The 24240-nt window shown below is 39.9% G+C and overlaps 1 protein-coding gene across 1 annotated transcript; it reads left to right on the top strand.

Annotated features, from left to right (window-relative positions):
• The first annotated feature begins 41 nt into the window (after positions 1-41).
• PGM3 (phosphoglucomutase 3) lies at positions 42-24010 on the top strand. Its single transcript, XM_059400994.1, has 13 exons — positions 42-153; positions 1698-1903; positions 3673-3857; positions 6038-6105; positions 10815-10948; positions 12072-12267; positions 14966-15123; positions 15847-15930; positions 18242-18340; positions 19767-19880; positions 20895-21017; positions 22219-22392; positions 23580-24010. Exons 2-13 carry the CDS (start codon positions 1700-1702, stop codon positions 23667-23669), a joined length of 1629 nt encoding a protein of 542 aa, XP_059256977.1. The 5' UTR covers positions 42-153; positions 1698-1699; the 3' UTR covers positions 23670-24010.
• Positions 24011-24240: the final 230 nt, after the last annotated feature.

Below are 24240 nucleotides of genomic sequence, written 5' to 3'. Positions count from 1 at the left end.
CTCCCCGGCCGTGATTGGCTGGGGGGGCGCGGCTCTGGACCGGAAGACACGCAGGGCCACGTCTGCGGGTTCGGAGAGCTTCAGTAGGTAGGAGGTGCTGCCGCGGGTCAGTTGTTCCGTGAGGTGGAGGTGAGGGGGTGTCTTCTGGCGGAGGTGAGTGGGGCCCTTAGGCTAGGCGACTGGAATGGAGTTTCCAGTCAGTAAGGGTTCGGCCTACCGCTGGGCTGCGGGTAGGCTAGTGGGCTGGCTAGCGGACTGACCCGCGGACCGCGCGCGGGACGCACCGCCCCGCGCCTTCACAGCGGGCCCGAGGGTCTCGTGTTGGGTGTTCTGGCCCAGAGACCTGGGGCGGGAGGTGGTGGCTCCGGGTTGAGAGTCGGGAAGGGTGCGGCGGCCGTTTGGGGGCTGGAAGGGAAGCGGAACAAACCAGCGGTTGATAATTGAATGGAGGGAGGGGGATGCTCTCAACTTTTTTAGAGTGGTCGCTGTTTGGGCTCTTAAGTGCTTTGAATAAAAGCATTCGCACACTCACTGAAAGTAGTTTTAGGACCGAAGACGCTTTGAAGGGTGGAAGCGTTTTATCTTTTTTAGTTAAAAAAAAAAAAAAAATTTCCCCTAGATTTTACAGGACTGGTTTACGCCCTTATGAGTAATCATGATTTATTACCGAATGGTCAGTTTTTAAACAAAGTGTATTGATGTTTGTGAAAGAGATTTGATCACTTTGGATCAAACTAAATTAGCTTGCTGAATACCAGTTTTTTCTAGCTGGACAAAAGCAAAGATTTTTCATCATTTCCTTTAACTTTTGTTCATTGAAGCAATGAAGGAAAATGAAGAAAACAAGATAGGACTGGTGCTCATCCCTGGGCTAATTGGGAATGGGACTGATCCAAGAAGTACATACAGCTGAGGTTGGAAACCCCCAAGTTCCACTTAAAATTGGAGTATGGCAGAGAAGGAATTAGTAGTGGGCTAGGAGACAATTAACTCTAAAATTATAAGCACAGGCCTCTTAAATTAATTAAAGGTAAAAGGAAGATGTTGCTTTCAGAGCTTAATTTAGAAGGGTATCCTGATCCTCCCTTACAAAAATAGAAAAATCCTCTGTGAGGTGTAGTAGGAGGTCTGGGCAGTCTTAGGAAGCTTTTGCCCTTCCCTTTTCCTTTGGGCGTATGTCTCTGTGTGTGGTCTGGGAAGAACAACAGAAGAACCAACAGATTTCCTAGATATTTTGGATATGTAGTCCCAGTCCTTTTGACAGTATAACCTTAGGCCCCATTTGTCACTAACTACCTATGTAAATTTAGGTTATTTGAGGTCTAAGCTTAAGTTTTTCCATTTGTGAAATGAGGTAATCTTGATTGTGTAGGAGTCTATGAGTCTATGAGTGGAATCTTCGTTTTAGTTGAGAGTAGACCATTTAAAATTTACCGTGTCCAGGAATAGCCCTGGAGCCAAAATGAGAGATGTGCTGGGGTAATTGCCATGTGCCCTGGAGGGAATGATACAAGTTGGGCAGGATCTTCTAGGTAAAGTCTACCTCCAGAACTTTATTGTACCATTGTTTTCTTTCTCAAAAAAGTTTTTGTGGGGTTTCAGAACGAGGCAGACCTATTAGTTCAGGGTGGCAGTTGTTGAAACAAATGGTCCTGTAAAAATTTCTTTTGCTTGAAAAATATTCCTTAATTTTGTAGGCATGGATTTAGATGCTGTAAAAGAACACTCAGCATTACATGCCAAGCCCAGTGGACTCGTTCTTCAATATGGGACTGCTGGTTTTCGAACAAAAGCAGAACATCTTGATCATGTCATGTTTCGCATGGGATTGTTAGCTGTCCTGAGGTCAAAACAGACCAAGTCTACAATAGGAGTCATGGTAACCGCATCACATAATCCCGAGGTAACGCCTTTTGTGCTGTTATAAAGCAAACCTTTATTTACAAGAACACATCTTAGTGTCTGAGCACTAGATTTTGACCCAAAGTACAAAATCTAATTCTAGGAATGTGCCTACTCAGTATGTGCCTTTGTATTTGAAATGGCTTTTTCTTTTCTTTTTTTTTTAAAGATTTTATTTATTTATTTGACACAGAGGGATAGTGAGGGAGGGAACACAAGCAGGGGGAGAGGGAGAGGAAGAAGCAGGCTTCCTGCTGACCAGGGAGCCTGATGCCAGGCTTGATCCCGGGACCCTGGGATCATGACCTGAGCTGAAGGCAGATGCCTAATGACTGAGCCACCCAGGCACCCCCGAAATGGCTTTTTCTTTCTTTCTTTTTTGTTTTTTTTAAGATTTTATTTATTTATTTGACAGAGAGATCACAGGTAGGTAGAGAGGCAGGCAGAGAGAGAGAGAGAGGGAAGCAGGCTCCCTGCTGAGCAGAGAGCCCGATGTGGGACTCGATCCCAGGACCCTGAGATCATGACCCGAGCGGAAGGCAGCGGCTTGACCACTGAGCCACCCAGGCGCCCCGAGATGGCTTTTTCTTAAAGATCAATTTATTTTAGAGAAAGAGAGTACATGCGAGGGGAGGAGCAGAGGGAGAGGGAGAATCCCAAGCAGACTCATCACTAATGGCAGAGTGTGACACCAGGCTGGATCTCAACCTTGAGACCACATACAACCTGAACTGAAATCAAGTGTCAGACATTTAAATGACTGAGCCGCTTAGGCGCCCCTAAAATGGCTTTTTCTTAATGAGTGGTCATTTAGCTCATGACTGTAGAGGGTGTGGAGAGAATGAGAGTTATTTCTTGGACTGTGTCCATATTAAAGAAATAACAGAATGTCCTTCCAAGTTAGTTGCATTGAGACAGTATCAGTAACAAGAAGTATTACTTGTGTTAATTTAGTAGGGATTAGAGATTGGAGCCAAGGTGGGGAGAAGGGAAAATATTTAAAAAGATTTAGTGCATTTTGAAAATTTTTTAGACTGGTTTGTTTTCTTTCTTTCTTTCTTTCTTTCTTTCTTTCTTTTTTTTTTTTTAAAGATTTTATTTATTTACTTGACAGACAGAGATCACAAGTAGGCAGAGAGGCAGGCAGAGAGGAAGGGAAGCAGGCTCCCCACTGAGCAGAGAGCCCGATGCGGGGCTCGATCCCAGGACTTTGAGATCATGACCTGAGCCGAAGGCAGAGGCTTTAACCCACTGAGCCACCCAGGCGCCCCTCTTTCTTTCTTTCTTTAAGTACTTCTTAAAACAATACTGAACTGTTTCCTTCAGTTGACATTCACTCTGAACTACACTTTATTTCTTCCCCCAAATTTGAGCAGAACAGAATTGGGAGTCAGTTTTCAGCTTCTGTCACCCACTTGTGATACATTGGCCAGTATGTGCTTAAAAAAGCAGGGTCATAATGAGAAGGATCTCTTGGTGCCCTCCTTCCCCTCCATTTGTGTCCTGCTATGTAATTGGTGGTGAATTCACTTGCTCTGAATCTTTTTTTTTCAAAGTAAGATTGGAATAAAAATAGGATTATTAGTAAGATTGATGTTTGTTACGAGGATTTATAAGAAACACCTAGTCCAGTGCCTGGCATGCCGTAAGGTCACAGGTAAAGCCACTCTGCCATCAGTATCTTATTTAGGGGAAAACAGCTTGAGTTTACTTCCTCAGCTCACCCTTGTGAATATGCACAGATGGCTTATTGTTTGCTTTTCTTTTAAGGAAGACAATGGGGTAAAATTGGTTGATCCTTTGGGTGAAATGTTGGCACCATCCTGGGAGGAACATGCTACCCGTTTGGCAAATGCTGAAGAAAAAGACATGCCAGGAGTGTTGATGGACATCAGTGTGAAAGCAGCCGTGAATCTGCAACAAGATGCCTTCGTAGTGATTGGTAGAGATACCAGGTGACCGTCACATTACTGGTGAAAGCAGCTTTGGGAATTGGACCTAAGTGATTGCGTTAGTTTTAATACTCATGATAAATTGAAAGAATTAAGTGGAACTCCCCTAAGAGGCTCCTCTACCTACCTGGCCTTTTTGTTTTTAGTAGGATGTAGGAGCTAATTTGCTCTAACCGTGTATAGTTGGATAGGTTACCTAATATTTGGAGCTTCCATATGCCCATCTCTAAAATGTTGATGTTAAAGCCCAACACAGAGCTTTTGTGGAGATTACCTAAGATAGTGTATGAAAATACCTGTTTCCTGACCTGAGAGAAGTACATAACATATGTCTCCCACCCCTTTACTTCTGGAGATTAACTACTTATTCCTACAGAGGAAGAACCCTTGCTTGTAATTTAATATTTATAGATTCATCTCATAATCTGCGTTATTGTTGGTTTATATATTTATATCATTTTCCTATGCTGGAGTTTTCCAGAAGACAATATATTATCTCTAGGGGCGCCTGGGTGGCTCAGGTCATGATCCCAGGATCCTGGAATGGAGTTCTGGATCGGGTTTCCCTCTCAGTTTGAAGCCTGTTTCTCCCTCTCCCATTCCCCCTGCTTGTGTTCCCTCTCTTGCTCGCGCTCTCTCAGTCAAATAAAATCTTAACAACAACAATATATTATTTCTACATATAGTAGTCCACCCCTCTTATTTGCAGGGGATACATTCCAAGACCCCCAGTGTATGCCTGAAACCATGGATAGTACTGAACTCTATCATGTTTTTCTCTGTACATACATAATTTGATAAAGATTAATTTTTTTAAGATCTTCATTTATTTTAGAGAGAGAGTGAGCGCATGAATTGGGGCAGAAGCCGGGGGTGTGGGGGTGGGAGAGAATCCCAGGCAGACTCTGCACCCAGTGCTGAGCCTTAGGTGGGGCTTGATCTTACCACCCTGTGCTCATAACCTGAGCTAAAATTGAGAGTCCGATGCTTAAAAGAGCCACCCAAGTGCCCCTATGATAAAGATTAATTTATAAGTTAAGCACAGCAGCAGATCAACAATAAATAATAATAAAAGCAATGTAACAACATACTATAATAAAGTTGTGAGTGTAGTCTCTCTCTCTTTCAAAATATCTTATTGTACTGTACTCCCGCTTCTCTTTCTTGTGATGATGTAGGATGATAAAAATGCGTGTGTGAGAGAGGATGTGATGTAGGCATTGTGATGTAGTGTTAGGCTCCTGTTGACCTGACAGTATGTCAGAAGGTGGATCATCTGCTTCTGGACTACAGTTGACCTCAGGTAACAGACCATGGCCAGCAAAACCATGGATAGGAGGGGACTGCTTGCCATATTTGGCAGCTTTTGTCTTCCTTTACAAAAAGATACTGTAAAGTGTTAGATGAAAAGTGTACTTTGAATCAGGAGGATTCTGTTTCAAGATTTACTGTGAGATCTCATTTTAGCCCAAGTATCTTTCTAAAGAAAATTTCTAGTCATAGTCTTAATGATAGGACATTAGGATAATGTCTGGTATTTTATCCTTAATGTGTTACCAGAGAGATTTCTAAATACCATTAATTGTGGATTTATAGGTATCAGAAGTGGCCTAGTGACTTATGTTCTGAAACAAATTATTATCCCATGGTAAAGCCGTCCCACATGTAATTGCCTCTTACCAATTAACTAGTTTAAATGATCTAGAACATCATTTTCTGCAAGGCAGTTATAATTATCTCCTTTATTTTCAGGCAGATAATTTGTTCTGATTTTTTCAAATGAAAAATAAGTTCTATATCCTTGGTGGTTTAATACCCAGTACTGCATTATATGAAGTGTTCGCATTCAGTATTTATTGCTACTGTTTTTAGATAATGTATATGTTACAGTCAAACTTGAAAAGGTTTCTGGGTGTGGCGTAATTGATGTATTTTTATATTTGTTCTCTAAATTCATTTGAAAGCCAGACTCCAAGAAATATATTGTAAAAGGCTGCTGGAAAATGCTAATACCCTACCTGTATTATCTTTGCAGAGTTTTCAAACTTTGCAGGTTTCAGCTCAGATACTGTGAACCTATTATCCTGATATATTTGTAGCACATAATTTCTGTATTTGTTTTCAGACCTAGCATCTCTTGGTTTCAGGAAGGGGTGTGTTATTTTCTTCCTTTTATTTTCTAGGCCCAGCAGTGAGAAACTTTCACAGTCTGTAATAGATGGTGTGACTGTTTTAGAAGGTCAATTCCAAGGTATGTAGCTATCCCGAGTTGTAACCCTTTAAAAAACTTAAAACAAAAATTTTTTAAGAAAGTTGTAAAAGTAGTACAGTTTATTTTAGAAAAGTTTGAAAGTACAGATAAAAGAACTTTTTAAAAAATGAACTTCCAGGTACAGGGGCACCTGGGTGTCTCAGTCAGTTAAGCATCAGACTCTTGATTTCAGCTCAGGTTATGATCTCATGGGTCGTGGGATGGAGCCCCTTATTGGGCTCCATACTTGCTGAGGATTCTGCTTAAAGGTTCTCTGCCTGGGGCGCCTGGGTGGCTCAGTGGGTTAGGCCTCTGCCTTCGGCTCAGGTCATGATCTCATGGTCCTAGGATTGAGCCCCACATTGGCCTCTCTGCTCTGCGGGAAGCCTGCTTCCTCCCTCTCTCTGTCTGCCTCTCTGCCTACTTGTGATCTCTCTCTTCGTCAAGTAAAAAAATAAAATCTTAAAAAATTCTCTTCCTTTGCCCTTCCCCCCCCTTTGCACATGCACTCAATCTCTCCCTCTTTCTCTCAAATAAAAAAAAAAAAAAATTAAAAAAAAAAAAGAATTTCTAGGTATAAAATACTAGCTTTTCATAAAAAAATTTTCTGGGTGTACATATTTTGTTTTAGCTGTAAGAGATTATATATAAGAAATACTGATCTTACCTTACTTTAATAAGGCCAAATTCCTGATATAAAAATCTTTGAAGTTATTTGAAGATGTTCATTCTGGGGAGCTTTTGTCAATATCGTGTAGTCCCAAATAGCTGATCACATGTGGACTCAGATGTTGACCTATCAGATGGTGGAAGATATCTTTGGCCTACTTACATCATCTGATTTTAAGTTTTGGCAAGTAGTTTTATTTTATCCAATGAAGAATTACATGACAGAAAATGGAGACTAGAATTCTCTTCTCTCACTGGTCATGCCCCTTGTAAATGCAAAGGCATTTACATTTAACCTTTCCACGTCCCCTGTGCTCTTCTTTTCAAAGTTAATTTGGCCTCTTCCAAGAGCTCTCCTGGCTTACTTCTCTGCTTTTCTAGGCATTACTTAGCCCATTGCAGGCAGTCTCCATCCTTGTCCCTTCAGCGAAGTAGCTCTCTCAACACTCAACTGAATTCTAATTGCCAAATCCAGAGGCTTTTAAAGTGGCTTTTATTCTTAGCCTGGGGCCTGGGCAACCTGGGAAATGTGTGGTTAAGCTGCAGGGACCTGGCTGACCTCTTGATACGGTGTGTAGAGTGTTACTGGCGCATGTATTTTCCTAGGGAGAAGAGTTGTTGCTTTTGTCAGAGGGATCTGTGACCTAAGAAATAACTTTCAGAATTTATATTTTGAAGTTTTCTAGTTGCTGTCTTATAGCTCTCCATACTGTGACCTCTTTCTTTCTTTCTTGAAGTTTCAACTTCCTTGGCCACTATTCCTTATCAGTCTTCTGTGTGGGCTCACTCCCGCCATATGGGTGTTCCTTATTTCTCTCTCCATTCTGCTTGATTTCTGAATGATCATCTTTACAGCCAAAGCTCCAGCTATGTATAGTTTAACTTTTCATATATTAGCTTATCAAACATTTTTCACGGCCTGCTATGTACAACCCTCCAGGGAGTTTATTTCAGGCCACTCACAACTTACAGTAAGAAACCCATTTTGTGTCATGATGTGTGTATGTGTACTTGTATGTATAACTGACATAAAAGTATCAAAATGTAATACCTACACTGCATGACATGCATTCATCTGTGTTATTTAAAAAAAAAAAAAAATGCAAAACTGCTGGTCGGGTCTCACTAAGTGGATTCCATGACCCCTCAGGTCTGCAGTTTGTAAAGCACAGGTTGAGTGAGGTCTCCACTTAGGTGATCTGCCCTTACCCCAGCTTCACCTGGCCTAAAACTATTTATACCATCACTTTTCTAATGTTTTAGTCTATAAAAACTTGAGAGTAAATTTTTTATTTTTAACCTTTCCATCATTTCTCCCTTCAGCTTAGTGTACTTGAGGAAATGAAAGGTCAATGTAGCCACAGCAAAAGGAGGATGGGGAAACTAGTAGATAAGGTTAGGGATCATGACATGGGTCATAACATCCGAAGCCTTGTGGGTTGTGGTAAAGATTTGGGTTTTAATTCAAATGCACAGGAACTCCATGGAAGGATTTTATGTATGGGAATATGATCACATTTCCATTTTAAATCAGTCACTCTGGCTTTTCAGTCTTGTGTAGAGAGATAGGAAGATTCTAAGGAAAAGAGACTGTACAACAGTTCATTTAAGAGTGATGACAGAAAAAAAAAAGTGATGATAGGAAGAGAATGGAAAAGTTTGAAATTAGTAGTGACTTGAAAAGATTTTGTGATACTTGATGAGGCTAGAGCTGTGAAGAATGGCTTCTTGGTTTCAGGGTTGATCGGTGGAACAGATGAGTTAACCCCATAATAGTCATTTTTTCTTTGAGTAAAAATTTATTGAGTAAATGTTTATTTGCTAATGTTGATGTTGGTCATAAAATCCTTTCGTTCCAGCCTTGAGTACGTCTTTTGGAATATTGTTTTCCTCTCCTTATATACCTCTACTAAACTAGGTTAAATGCTGATCTACTTTTTTGAGCTCCTCCTCCTCCTCTCATGCAATCCTTGTATCAGAGCCCTAACTGCCTTCATAATTACCATTTCTGTTGTATACCTGCAGGGCTCAGTAGCTTGACTTTTCATCTATAGTCCAAACTCTTGTGCTTGACTTTGAAGACCTCTGATGGCTTTAGTTACTGAATATTTATTAAATATTGGTTCATCTCTGCTATTTCTTCTGTTTCTTGCTTTTGGTGCTTTTCTTGTGTGGTTTGCTATTTTTGACTATAAGCTGCTTGTTTTTATTGGGAAATCATTTGTGGAACATTTTTGAGGTTTATGGTGAAGGCCTCTTTCTGTGGCAAAGTTTGGTTATTGCTTTTGCTTGGGTGGCTGGGGTGCTACCTGACTGGTAGATGACGAGTTGCTTTGACGATGAAGTTCTCCTGGACCCCTGTGGTTATGTGATTTAGGCTAGAAATCCGGGGAGGCCTATCTGGTGACAGCTCTTCAGGGATGGATTATCTCCTGCTCTTCGTGGTGTCAAGACAAATCTCCTAGGAGTGGGCACTTGGAGCTAATTCCCTTCTGACTCAGCCTTGCACTGCAGAATAGTTCTTGATGCTTCCGCTTCATGAGGGGCTGGACTTCTAACTGGGTTTCCTTCATCTTGGGTCAGCACAGATTTTTGTACCAAAAGCAGTAGGTGAATTTATGGTTTCAGAGCAAAACCGGGTTCCCAGCACTCAAATTTTGGAGTTCTTTCTTCACATTTTGACCTTAGTCCTCTATAACTTATTGTCTCAGCAGTGCTTTATAAAAAAGAGATACTTCTTTTATCTAGCGGTTTTGGTAGTTTTCAGGAGGAGGGTTCATCCGAATTACGCAGTTGTTATTGGAAATAGAACTGTTACTATCTTCCTATATTGCTCTATTTTTATGTTACCTGCCCTTATTAAATGATTTTTTTTTTAAGATTTTGTTTATTTGACAGAAACACAGAGAGAGAGCACACAAGCAGGGGGAGTAGGAAAGGGAGGAGCAGGCTTCCCATATAGCAGGGAGCCCGATGTGGGGCTCGATTCCACGACCCTGGGATCATGAACTGAGCTGAAGGCAGACGCTTAACTACTGAGCCACCCAGGCACCTCTAAATGATTATTTTTTTTGTCATCAGTAGTAGTTCATATTTCATCTGGCCTTGAGTATATGTCCAGTGTGTGTGTTTTTCTAACTACCAATAAATTTAATTCTCTGACATTATCTACCCAGAGGGTAGGTTTAGATCCCACAGGTAAAGGGTTCAGTGCCACAAGTCTCCTCCCCTCCCCCCATTTCAGAATTCAGTCACCTGGGCTTCTGACACCACCCTCCTCCTTGGTTTGATTAGTTTGCTAAAGTGCTCCCAGAACTCAGAGAAACATTTTACTTACTAGATTACCAGTGTATTATAAAGGATAGCACTCAGGAGCAGCCAGTTGGAAGAGCTGCAAAGGGCAAGGTATGTGGGAAGGGGCATGGAGCTTCCTTGCTATCTGGGCAACCACTTTCCCAGCCCACTTGGCACATTTACCAAGCCAAACCCCGGCCTTTTGTTTTTTTTATGGAGCCTTTATTACATAGGCATGACCAATAAGTGATTGGCCGTTGCTATTTGAACGCAATTTCTACCCCTTCTTTTCTTTCCCTGGAGTGGCAAGGAACCCAGAAATAAGGGAGAGGTTTAAAGTTCCAACTCTCTAATCACTTGGTTGGTTTCCCTGGCAACAGCCCCATCTTGGGGGGCTCTGGGAGCCTTCCTTGTCATCTCATTAGCATAACAAAAGACAGTTAATTCCTTGTTCTGATCACTTAGAAATTCTAAGGGTTTAGAAGCCCTTCCAGCAATGGAGACAAAGACCAGTTTTCTATTTCTTACTATAAATCACAACATCATAATGTAAGTTAGTTGTAATGATTTCAGTGGATATTTATGCATATTTCTGAATAGTTTGGAAATTAGCATTTAAGTTTTCTGAGATGTCTTTTTTTTAAAGATGGGTCACTCAAATTCATATGGTATGAATCCATTTAAACATTTTTGTTTGCTTGTTTATTAAGAAATGTGACAAATTGCTTTTTGTGTTCCTCTGACAGATTATGGCTTATTAACAACACCCCAGCTGCACTACATGGTGTACTGTCGAAATACTGGTGGCCAGTATGGAAAGGCAACCATAGAAGGTTACTATGAGAAACTCTCTAAGGCTTTTATGGAACTTACCAAACAGGTGAAAAATCTCTTGAATGTGGTTAGTGTTTAAGCAAATGCTTAAAAGAACATCTGTTGAATAATTTAACTTAGTTTGTCACTGTTTCCTTCTTTTTTTTTTTTTTTTCAAAAATATGGTGTATTTTCGTTATCTTTCTAGGGCCCCACAAGGTTTGACCCTTGTATCCTGCTGAGTATCTGTTGGCATTTACTTGGCAAGGCATATAGTACATTCAGAGATCATTGGGAGAGAAAACGTGGGGTTCTTGTGGTTTCATAAATACTCATTCAGATGCATTTTCTTGTAGGTTTAATAGTAGGTGCTGTTGGCACTGTGACATCTGATGTGTTCACTGCTGAGAAAGATTTTCCTCTGGGTCGATTAGCTTCTTTTTTTTTTTTTTAAGATTTTATTATTTATTTGACAGACAGAGATCACAAGTAGGCAGAGAGAGAGGAGGAAGCAGGCTCCCCGCTGAGCAGAGAGCCCAATGTGGGGCTCGATCCCAGGACTCTGGGATCATGACCCGAGCCGAAGGCAGAGGCTTCAACCCACTGAGCCACCCAGGTGCCCCATGGGTCGATTAGCTTCTTAAACCTGGTTGAGATTTGGGGGTTGTAATTAATTTGACCAGCAAATACTGAGTGCATGTTGTTAACCAAAACAAAGCCCTTGTTCTCATAGAGTTTATATTCTGAAGTGAGGATGGGCCAGAGAGGAGACTGACAAGGAAAAACCCAGACAATGCCCAGTGGTATGTGCTGTGAAGAGAATGACAGGCGTTATTCTGCTCTTCTGGCTATATACTCTTTCCCACATTTGAATGCCTGTCACGTAATACAGGCTGTAGTAGTATTTTAAAGGGACCCCACTTAACTGAGGCTAAATTTTGACAAAGCTCCATTTCCATAAGTTTTTCAGTCAGTGAAACTATTCTAGTGTCAGCATCCCGAAAAAAGTTTTTAAATTTTACTTTGGTTTTCTACAGTTTTCACCTGAATGTGTGTACCCTTTTGTTTCCCAGGTTAAAATAGATAAGTTAACTGAAACAATGGAAGATGTTTACATATAACTATATGTGCTTTATGTTTCACTCTTTTATAACTTGAGATTTTTCTTCTGTGTGTCTTTTCCTTTTAAGGCTTCTTGCAGTGGAGATGAAAATAGATCACTTAAAGTTGACTGTGCAAATGGCATAGGGGCCCTGAAGCTGAGAGAAATGGAACACTACATCACCCAGGGGCTGTCAGTTCAGCTGTTTAATGATGGGACCAAAGGGAAACTCAATCATTTATGTGGGGCTGACTTTGTGAAAAGTCATCAGAAGCCTCCACAGGGTATGTAGAAAATTTGTTTTTAGAGCTCTTTGAAACCAATCTGATTTCCAGATGGAGGTGGCCAAGTGAGTAAAGTCATGCAACTAGTCCTGGCTGCTGCTTGAGACATCTGGGAGTCTCCTTACTTGGCAGTGCCATACAGAACATGGTCTGCTCCCTGCCCGTAAGTACATGGCTCCTATTTTGTGTAGGAAATCTCTGGGGGTGGTAGGGAAGCAAAATCACAAATTGGTGTTTTGGAGCCATGATTCTCAAGATGGTAGCATGCATGAGAATCAGCAGGAGGGCTTATTAGTACAGATTCTTGGGCTCTGCTCTAGAGTGTCAGATTCTGTAGGTCTGAGGTAGGATTTAGGTACAATAAGAACTTGCATTTCTATCAAGTGCCTAACATTCCTTAATGGTGCTGGTCTGGGACCCCACTTTGAGAACTACTGATCTAAAGGACAGCAATAGTAAGTGGTATTTTTCACCTTATCTGAATTAGACACATTGTGGAAAGGGGATGCAACTCTGCTTAATTAGAATTATCTGTAAAATCACTATTTTCTACAGTTGGTATATTAGGAGGAAAACTGTTCTGTAGACTTTAGTTGTACTAAGAGGTGTTCTATGTTTAACTGCATTACAGATACTAAATTGTTAATGGGTGGTCTTGCTTGGCTTGCAGGTGTGTTTTGTTTGGTCTGCTGTGTTTAATTGTCGCCATTTAGAAATTATGTGATTTTACTTAAATATTGAAAATTCTGGCCTTTTTTCAAAATCAGAACATGTCCATGATCACATGGCAGTCATCGAGTGCCATGGAGTGGTCCTGCCCATTTCAGACAGGACCTGCATTCTTCGGAACGCCACAGACCTCATCCAGTTGCCTCTGTCATTTATGTTATTCTGCCTCTCTGTATAAGCACTTAAATTTTTAGTTTAATCCACCAGTTTGAACTCCTTTTTATTGAATTGTTTTGACCTTTACTGACACTTTGGTTCTGTCCATTCACTAAATATTAAGCTCTTCCTCTCCCTTGCTCTGGGCACTGGGATGAGAAGAACAAAGGCAAGAAAAATGGAGCTAAAATTAAATCTCTTTACAACTCGTAGCCCATTAATACCTGAGACACGCAGAGTGTGACATACCTCAAGAAACTCAAGGCTGCCTTCATGTTGATGTTTACTAATAGACTAAAAACAACTTTATCTTGACAATAACCAGATCGCCAAGGTCCTGTAAACCTCACTTTCAGCATGCAGAAATTCTTTAGAAACTTATCTCTGATCATATTCTCTCACACCCCCATACCGGTCCCGGTGCAAACTTAAAGTATATAATCAGTCATGCCTTAATCCCAGTGCAGCTCTTTCTGATCATGGGTCCTGTCCCTGCTATAATAAAAGCACCTCTTTGTACTTTAAGATGTCTCAAGAATTCTTTCTTGACTGTTGCACTTGGTAGCCCCACATTACAAAGCTGTAGTATGAACAAAACCATAGGCCCCACTCACTTTCCTGAAGCTTGCATTATGCCCTATAGGCAGCCTTATATTTGTATTCCTCATGGAGTCTTTTTTTTTTTTTTTTTTAATTTTCAGCATAACAGTATTCATTATTTTTGCGAGTGCTCCATGCAATCTGGGCCCTCTATAATATCCACCACCTGGTGTCCCGACCTCCTACCCCCCACCCCTTCAAAACCCTCAGATTGTTTTTCAAAGAGTCCATAGTGTCTCATGGTTCACCTCCCCTTCCAATTTCCCCCAACTCCCTTCTCCTCTCTATCTCCTCATGGAGTCTCTTGTTGGATTTGTCCACCTGATTTGTCCTTAGTCATGACTAAGGAACAGCGAAATTTTCTAGTAAGTTTGACATGACAGTTGCTGAGATTTTGATAACTTTATGTAAATTACACAAGCAATATTTCTCTTGCGGATTGTAATTCTTTGCTCTTAGTTACCAGTGTTTCTTGTTACTGATGGTGTGAACAAATAAAAACCACTTCTATTAGAATTAAATAAAAACCACTTCTATTAATGGGATTGGCAGGGAGATAAACCGTAAGAGACTCTTAATCCCACAAGAGAAACTGAGGGTTGCTGGTGGGTGGGGGGTAGGGAGAGGGTGGTGGGGTTATGGACATTAGGGAAGATATGTGCTATAGTGAGTGCTGTGAAGTGTATAAACCTGGCGATTCACAAGACTTGTATCCTTGGGGCTAATAATACGTTATATGTTATTTAAAAAAACATTTCTAGTAGAAATAAAGCACATCATCTATTGCTGATTATTTTTTATATGTAAAGGACATCATAGTACTAGGTTAGTTGAATTCATGAATATCTATAGCTTTCAAAAAACTATATGGGAACCTGTCTTGCCAAACCAACTGGCTTATAAAACAGAATTTTATTATATATCAAGTTTCAGCATAGAATTATTATATCAAGTTTCAGCATAGAATTCTTTTCCAGTTAGCTGTGAATTTACCCTATAAAAACAAATAATAAGCCTTTATACTATTTCAAGATTAAAGATTAAGACATTGGCTTTTATTTGGAAGGATAATTTTAAGTACCATAAGGCCAGTTTTGATCATACTTTAGTGAAATATTTTTCCCTTGTAACTAATGTAAGACAAAAAACTTTTTATATGGAGGTTTATTCCCATTTCTGTGACTGAAATGCATTTTAAAATTCTGTGTGCTAGGAATGGAAATGAAGTCTAATGAAAGATGCTGTTCCTTTGATGGAGATGCAGACAGAATTGTTTATTACTACCTTGATGTAGATGGTCACTTTCATCTCATAGATGGAGACAAGATAGCAACACTAATTAGCAGTTTCCTTAAAGAGCTCCTGTTGGAGGTATGGTGGGGTGATTGACTACCCTTTAAAACAAGACTAACTGGTGACTAACAGGCATTTGGATGTCTCAGAGGCACTGTTCTTAAGGAGTTCCTTACCTCTGTGACCAGAAAATACAAAAAGATACGGTAATTTTAGTCACTTCAGCATGGGGCATTTGGAACCTGAAGGTAGTGCCCTTCTTCTTTATACTGGCAGTTGTGATTTGAAGCTTCATTGGTTTCCTCATAACTGACTTTAATGAGAGTTCCAGCATCACTCCCAAAGCCTCAAGTTTAAACAGAAAATCTCATCCTCTGAGAGCTGTATTTACTATGTTATAATATGCTTAATAATGTGAGACAGGTTTATTCTGTTTTGCTCTTTTGGAAATCTCAGGCCAGCTTTATGTATAGAATGTAATGAGAAGTAATTATTATAATATGGGAAAAGGTATACTTTAAGAATACAGTACAGATTTTTATTTAAAAAACGAGAGAGCAAGAAATCACAAACTTCTTTAGAAAAGGATTCTTAACGGAATTTAAATAATACTCAGCTAAAAGTATTTTAGCTTTTTTTCTGGCATTCATGTAAATTTTCATTTTAGGCATTTTATTGCATAAACTAAGACACAGCTGAAACTGGGTGACGATTTTGTCATCCTTTAGAACTCATATGTTTGCTTTTATAGTTAGTGTCTTTACCTTTGATGGCCAGGCAATTATCATTGTTTTTATCTAGATTGGAGAAAGTTTGAATATTGGTGTTGTACAAACTGCGTATGCAAATGGAAGTTCAACACGCTATCTTGAAGAAGTTATGAAGGTATTGAACCATTTCCATTTTCTGGTAGCATCTTAATCTAAGATATTTCTGTGAGGAAAACAAGGCCCTCATGTAGGTGAATGAATGTAATACATGAATGTAATACATGAAACTGAGCTGTTATCCATTTAAGGGTAAGTAGAAGTCAAAAATAGGAAAAAAATGGTCACTGATGTGAAAAGAGAAAGAGATTCTCCTGCCTCCCTTTTAGAGCATTTCTTTTAGAAAACTTATAAATTCTTTCTCTGCCTCTATAATGGCTGTAAATCTTTTTAAAGGCTAAGCAAGTTTCATAGTTCAGGAATGTTTTCCATAAGGGTCTGGAGTCCCCTCATTGAAACGTGAACTTCAGGGAAGATAGCACCCCTGTCTCCCAGGCCCTTGAGAGTTTCCATTTGTTAGAGCTAGGAGCCAGCCACTTCACTACTTCTTGTAGAAATATGAGAGCCTTTATTATTCTTTTGGTAAGGACTAAACACTGATTGCCAGCACAGTTATCAGGCATATTTACAAGAAACCGTGTGACAAATGGCCCTGTAGAATGAGCCCATTCAGTAGGCATAGGGACTATTGCTTTGGGGTTTCACAGTGGGGGAGACGGACCAGGTTCAAGTTCTGATACAACAAGGAAAAGTGGAGATTTTGTAGCCAAGGAGCAAGTGGGGAGGGTGCCGGTAGATGGAAAATTACTGAGCAGTCATCAGGGTCAGGGAGGATTCTGGCTAAATCTACCTTAACTCCTGAAGGCAGGCTGGGTAATGAGATGTTACCCCAGGGATGGTACAGTGTGAGGACTCTGATCAGTTATTGAGGGTAGGACATTCTTGCCGAGGAAGACAAGCCCGGGGACAGGATCTCTTGAGGCTCACAGGGAAACTTTGGTCTGAGGATACAATCTATTAGTAGTTTTGCCACCAGCTGACTGACCATCCTCTATACCACACTCCCTGCTGCATGAGTGAGTGAGAGGGTCCATGGCCACAGTTAGATGTTTGCCTTTACTCTTTCTCACTAGTTAGTGTATTTTCCAACTTTTGTGTGTATCCCTTTTCAAATTTCTGCATTTTACTAGTTTTTGTTGCCTTTTCATTCTTTTTTAAGCAAGACTGGCAAGGTCAGATTCTTGTAGAATCTGGATAGGTGAGGTGAAGAAGTGCAGCAGGGAGATAAGGACTGGGAACAGTACCCACCAGGCCAGCTGTTGTTGCCTTTAGTCAGATTCTTCGAAGACAAGCTGAAAATCTGAATTTTTATGTGAACCTCTTTTTAAGTCTTGGCAACTGATGCAAAATTCCAAAGAAATGGGCACACAAAATAAGACACATCTGAAGGCTGCGAGTTTGTGACCCGATTTAAGTATAAGATTCCAGTAAACACATTTGGGCCCTCCAACTGGCCCAGTTGTCTGCTTGTCACAAGGATTATTCCCAGTACTTGGGTTACATGTTTTAGTAATTTCTTACATTCTATCGTAAAAAATTTTTATAGGTAATCTACCCTGTTTAAGAAACTGAACACAGTAGAAACTGTTAATCATCAGCCCATTCTCCTATGTATGAATGAAGTAATTTGAGCTCTAGCCTTTCCAGAGGTCTTTTAAATCCAGTCAAATGCTGATCTCACTTGATCTTGGTATTTGCAGTCGTGCCACTGTCAGTCTTAACCACTCTTCTCTTTCAGATCTATCCAAGACTTAGGTTGCCCAGTGTTGCTAGTCTGACCACCATAATTTAATGGGATTAGTCCTAGAAATCTCCTAATCAATCTCTTTGAACTTTCTGAGCCAGGGGATAGCAAACAGGGGCCTGTGGACCAAATCCAGTCTGCCACGTGTTTATAGTTTTATTGGAATATAGCGATGCTCATTTGTTTCTGTATTGTCTGTGGTTGCTTTTATACTAGTGGCAGAAGTGAGCCATTGTGACCCAGATCATACAGTATGTAAAGCCTAAAATAAACTTATCATCTGGCCCTTTGTAGTAAAAGCTTGCAGACCCCTACTGTAAGCCATTCTCCTGTAAGCCATTCTCCTGTAGCTGAGCTTTCTACAGTTAGATCATGTCACTCCCCAATTATAATCTTTCATTATCTTATCTGGGGGCTCTTTCTTGCTTTTTCCTTGGCTGTGGGCTTCTACAGTGCCTTTTCTCCTCCATACTAACACCACTTTGTATTTTAATTGCTTAAATGTCTGCCTCAGTAGCAAGCTCCAGGAGGTTTGTTCCCTGTTCTATCCTTAGAGAGTAGGTGCGTAATAAACATTTGTCCTTGAATAACTGCTGTTATCTTTCTTTTTAAATATCTCTCATAGGTACCTGTCTATTGTACTAAAACTGGTGTAAAACATTTACACCACAAGGCTCAAGAGTTTGACATTGGAGTTTATTTTGAAGCAAATGGGCATGGGACGGTAAGTCCTCCTAATCAGCTACAACCAGCTTTAGCTGAACTTTTTTAGTATGATGGGGATTCTGTATCTGGATGCTAAGAGGCTATATCCCCCTTTGTTGAAATGATTGGTGTGATGGTAGAGTAAGATTATTTGGTTAACTTACTATATTCCTATGTGTTGTGAGAATGGTTTTCAGATTGATAGTGATCCTTGAGTATGAAGAGATGATTGTTTCTTAAAAAATATGCAGTTCTTTTTTTATAAGCAGATCATCTACATATTGTTTAAAATTTTTTCTTTGAACTGGCCATAGGTGGTAAAAGGAAAATTCAGTAGCTGTGGCGAACTGAAGTGTTGGAACGCTTGGGAATTAAGTTATGAACAACTAGAAATGAATGTAATTAGCCATAAGCATATAAAATTTCTAGGGTGCATTTTGTAGGTAGAATGTTTAAAAAGTTTGAGATATAGTTCATATACCTTAAAATTCACCATCTTGAAGTTTATCATGTGGCTTTTAGCATATTCATAAAGTTTATTTTTTTTAAACATTTTTATACCTCAGCTCATTTCATAAATGGATTGGAGGTGGCCAATAGAAAATATGTTATCTAGGTCAGATTATTTTCCTCCTTAATTCCGAGCTGGCTTCAGGGGCCTTGAACATAGAAAAAAAAGAAGTTCTTAGGAAATGCAGTTAAAATATAACTTCAGTGATCTAATTAATGCTGAGATTGATAAATGATTTTAAAGGGCAGATAGTAAATATTCTAATCTTTGGGCCATAAGGTCTCTGTTGCTGGTGTAAGGTGAGTGAGTGGGTATGGCTGTGTTCCAACAAAAACTGATCAGAGTGTACTTTAGTTTACCAACAAACATCTATTTCCATCAAGTGCCGACTGTAGTGTTGAGCCTTGGAAGGCACTAAAATCATGGCCAATGAATTTTAACATGACAGGAATCTTGAGGAGCATGATGTATATAATATCCTTGGTACTATTTGCCATAATGTGATAAATATGATCCTCTACTTTTACTTAGCTTATATCCTTGAAATTTTTAGGACAAGAAAACTGCACTACTTATGTTGAATTACGTAGTCTTCCAAGTAAAATGGATACAGATAGGCTTAAAAATCTGGTTGCACAGGATGGCTGCAGCTGGCCGAGGGGCAAACACTATGAACTCATTATGTACATTGCCTCTGCCAGGGGTATTTTCCAGCTCTTTAAAATTTTGATAACCAGTTTTGTAATTTATAAATGAATCCCCCCCATCAGTAGTATCTTTTTGGGTTCTGATTTGATCTTTTTAATTTAATTCATTCTAAGGCTACCATTATTTTTCCCCTCAGTTTTTCCAGATTCATTGAGAGTTTTCAAAGTGGTTTAGCTAGGATGCCTGGGGCATGGATAGTGTTTTGTGATTTTGTGTTTTATTACAGGTACTGTTTAGTAAAGCTGCTGAAACAAAGATAAAACAACTAGCAAGAGAATTAGAAGATAAGAAAAGGAAAGCTGCTAAGATGCTTGAAAATGTTATTGACTTGATTAACCAGGTCAGAGCTGGGAAGGGGGGTGGCAGGCTCCTGGTTATTTTTAGGTTATTCAGAAGACAGAATAGTATGCTGGATAAATTTTTTTAAAGATTTTGTTAGAGCGAGATCGATGTGGGGGAGAGGGCAGAGGGAGAAGCAGACCCCCAGGGAGCAGGGAGCCTAATCCCAGGATCCTGATACCATGACCTCAGGGGAAGTCAGATGCTTAACCGACCGAGACACCTAGGTGCACCTGAAAATAATTAAAGTAGCAAAGTTCTGGCAGCTTCCTTGCCACAGTGGTATATATAGTTGAGATTTACACTGAAATGTGGCGATAGGACATTGATATGCTTCCCTCCTCCTGTGTTTTATGATTAAAATTATAAGGAGTTGCTTCCTCCTAGAGTCGAGTCAGCTCTCGAGTCTCTGTATATGCATTGCATCGTTGAGATTAGAGTCTACAATATTATGGCAGTGGAAGAACAAAGAGTGGGACGAGGAAAAGTGGTGGAACTAAGATTTATCTTGCACATACGAGGCACTTGACATACCTCATTGTCTTATTATCCTTGCAGTAACAGAGGGAGGTGGGTTATTATAATTCCCATTTCATAAATGAAGAAACCAAGGGCTCAGAGTTACTAAGTGAAAAGTATGGACCCATCTTCAGGTGTGTCTTTCACCACTTTACCCCCATGATGCCTTCTGTTGTCATGGTACGATATTTCAAGGGATCTAGTTAAAAAGGAAAATTTGAGTCAGAGAATGTTAATACTGGAACCTTAAGAGTTACCCATTCTAATTTACAATGAGGAAGATGAGAGGCAAGTTTCTCAATAGCTAGTTTCAGCGTTCTTTGGTGTAACTCATTATGGCCTTCCATTCCCTTTTCATTTCTCCATCCACTCTAGTTCAATAATCCTATGTGGGGGCAGGAAGGAAGCACAGGATACTGTGATTGGTGATCTAAACAGAGCATTCATATCTAAGCTTTGCTAGTGTTAAAGTACTTTCTTCCATTATGTCTTGTAGACAGCTGGTGATGCTATTTCTGACATGCTGGTGATTGAGGCAGTTTTGATCCTGAAGGGCTTGACTGTACAGCAGTGGGATGCTCTTTATACGGATCTCCCAAACAGACAGCTCAAAGTTAAGGTGGGAGCAAGATTTTAAAATGACTTCTTTTCTGAACATTAACTAAAATGTATTATCTCCAAGCTTTACATAAAATATTTCCTTTGTTTCACATTTCATTGTATACATATATTGCATAGAAAATGCCTTATATCATGTTATTTTCTCACATCTTCTTCAATTGTTTGAGACGTATTCACTTTACAAACTTTAAGAAAAAGTGATACATATGATTATTTATAATGAAGATTTTATTATGGAAAGTTTAAAACATGTAAATGGGAGAACAAAATAATGAAACCCTCATGGGCTCAGCATCAACAGATGTCAGCCGTTGTCCTTCACCGCTCTCCGTCTCCCCCTTGTCATTCGGAAGCAATCCTGATAGCCTTTCATTTCAAATGAAAATCTTCCCTTGGCACAATTCTTGGTTCCTATGTACTTTCCTGGGGCTAGATGTTGCTTTTTTTTAAAAGGCATTTCATATAAATGTCTGTACAGATTTACACCAGTGTCTACATCCACCAACAGAATTTTGAAAGACAAAGGTAGACTTTGTGAAAGAAAGAGGTAGTAAAGCTGAAGTTCACACAAATGGCTACTGATTGTTCAGATTAGTTTTTGGCATGTTTAGAAGATTTTTATCATGATCCTCTTACATAACAGGTTGCTACTCTCCACTTTATAAAAATACTTATGGTTATTTATTTAGTGGCTTAAGTCCTACAGTACTTACTGGCCATTATTTTAATGGTAACTGTAGAGACAGAAGAAAAGCTGTACAACTGGTATTAATAACTAATTTTGTCAGAAATAAAAAATTGTTAAACTTTTTATAAAAGATTTTAATGTGCGAACTTGGGAGCAGGTAGAAAGGCAGAGGAGAGGGAGGAGAGACTCTCAAGTCGACTCCATGCGGAGCTTCATGTGGAACTCGATCTCATGACCTTGAGATCACAACCCGAGCTGAGACCAAGAGTCAGATGCTCAATCCACTGAGCCACCCAGGGGCCCCATAACATTTCAATGCAGTTACATTCTGTGCTAATTCTGGTACCTAACTATTTGTCAGTGTTGCACCTGGGGGTACAATAAGCTGAAATGTAGATCTGTTACTATTAAAATGAAATGGCCACAGTATTTTGGTAGGAATTGCGTTAAAGAGGTCAGGCTTCTGCAAGGAAGTGCGATACAGTGATAAATAGGACATGTTTGTGCATAGGTTGCAGACAGGCAAGTTATTAGCACCACTGATGCTGAAAGACAAGTGGTTACACCTCCGGGGCTACAGGAGGCCATCAATGACCTGGTGAAGAAGTACAAGCTTTCCCGAGCTTTTGTCCGGCCTTCTGGTACAGAAGATATAGTCCGAGTATATGCAGAAGCGGACTCGCAGGTAAGCTAGGACAGTTCTGTTGAAAAAATGTGCCGTGAAAGTCTGACAACATGGGTAGTGGGGGTGGTAGCGGGAGAAAAAACTACTTTAATAGTGTTAATGGTATCACTATGATAATTAAAGGTTTAATGTCTGAGATTTATGCAGATTTTTAGGTTCATATTAATGCAAAATTATTTTCATCAGTAGTTGAACAAAATTAGACCCACTCAGTTTATTTTCCCAAATATTTTTCTTTTGATTTATTCCAGACTTCCTGAAAATGCCCTATTTCTTACTATGGCATGAGTAACTAACAGAGACTTGGTTTGCTTTATGTTGCCTGAAGTGGATTATCCTTTTCCCCCTCCTTTAAAAACATAATTGTGCTGCTTTATGAAACAACCAGCTTTGAGGTCCATGTTTAAATTAACTGGTACCAGTAAATTAAGTTTACTGGTAAGATGATTAAAATTCCTCTTTGGACGTTTTTTTATTTGAGAAAGTGAGTGCGCAAGTTGGGGGTCGAAGTTGAGGGTGGGAGACAAGCATCCGCATGGAGCTGCGTGTGGGGCTCCATCTCCCAACCCTGAGAGCGTGACCTGAACCGAAACCAAGGGTCAGACGCTTAATTGATGAGCCACCGAGGCACCCCTTTGTCTCTCGACTTTTGTTTTCTAAAATAATTACCTTTCAACAGCATTGCCTTTTGGTATTCTCCAGATGAGGGTAAAGACCTCACGGTGTGGATTTTTAAAATTTGCCCTCTTCACACACCGTCATCTTAAACGCTTGGTAACAGTGTTTGCATAGCAGAGGCAATACAGAGTGGGTTGAGTAAGCCCTCAGACGGAGGCATTTTATAAGGGAGCTGGCAGCTTTTTGGCAGAAGCCTAGGCCATCTGGGATCTTAACAATTACTTACTCTTAGGCCAGTTGTGGCCTTGCTTCTAAGGAATAGGTTTGGTTGAATTACTGTTTCAGAATGATGACCAAATTAGACTATAAAATCAGTTAAGGACTCACCTGCCTTAAACAAGTGGAAAACTCAAAATCTTCTAAGAGTCTTGAAATTTGTTACTGAAAAAAAAATTTCATTTGAATATGTTAGTGAAACAAAATCAAGAAGTTCCTTCCCCTTCCCTCAGAATTGCAAGTTACCTGATAGATGCTAGTGCCCATCTAATCTCCTTTCGTGTAATCTGCAGGAAAACGCGGATAGCCTCGCACATGCAGTGAGCCTGGCAGTATTTCAGCTGGCTGGAGGAGTTGGAGAAGCACCCCAACTAGGTCTCTGAAGACAGTTTTTATGATCATGAGAAACTGGATTTTTGAAAAGTTTTTACAAAATAGTACTGCCATTACTGTGACAGATTCAAAGACATTTGTAATCAAAATGTTTACAATGCATCTTATTAGATTGCTTCTAGAATGGATTGTTTTTCTTAAACACTACCATAGTAATTGTTTAGAAGTAGGTAAGCCTTATACTTGTTAAATTTCGTTTTTAAAAATTATCCAATTTCAGTCTCACTAATGTAAAGCACCTGGGCTTCACTATGTGTTTCAGTTGTTAACTTTCTAATACATGCAGGGAAAATTCATGAGGGCTGCTGGAAAATTAAACCTTATTATCAGCTCCTGGGAATGCCTTTTCCATCGCTTTACGTAACCACGCCCGCTATTCTGCAGGATTCCCCACTGTTCATATGAATGGGGAGGGTGGAGAAGACTTAACACAACCAGTTCTTCCACAGCAAAATTTAGGATGATTCTTAAATGACTTACCTCTTTGAGGAGCATCACCAGGAGTTCCAAGGTGTGAGATGGAGACTGTGCGTCTCTACTCTGCACGGAGGTTGAAGTACT

Source organism: Mustela nigripes, chromosome 5, assembly GCF_022355385.1.
Source record: "Mustela nigripes isolate SB6536 chromosome 5, MUSNIG.SB6536, whole genome shotgun sequence".
Lineage (NCBI taxonomy): Eukaryota > Metazoa > Chordata > Mammalia > Carnivora > Mustelidae > Mustela > Mustela nigripes.
Note: the sequence above shows the minus strand (reverse complement) of the source record. Positions and strands in the feature narration are given on the sequence as shown.

Excerpts from the sequence above, each read along its gene's own strand:
- PGM3 (XM_059400994.1), top strand. The coding sequence starts at position 1,700 with ATGGATTTAGATGCTGTAAAAGAACACTCAGCATTACATGCCAAGCCC. Across the intron at positions 12,268-14,965 it reads TCATCAGAAGCCTCCACAGG|GAATGGAAATGAAGTCTAAT; the intron begins GTATGTAGAAAA and ends TCTGTGTGCTAG. Across the intron at positions 15,931-18,241 it reads ATCTTGAAGAAGTTATGAAG|GTACCTGTCTATTGTACTAA; the intron begins GTATTGAACCAT and ends TATCTCTCATAG.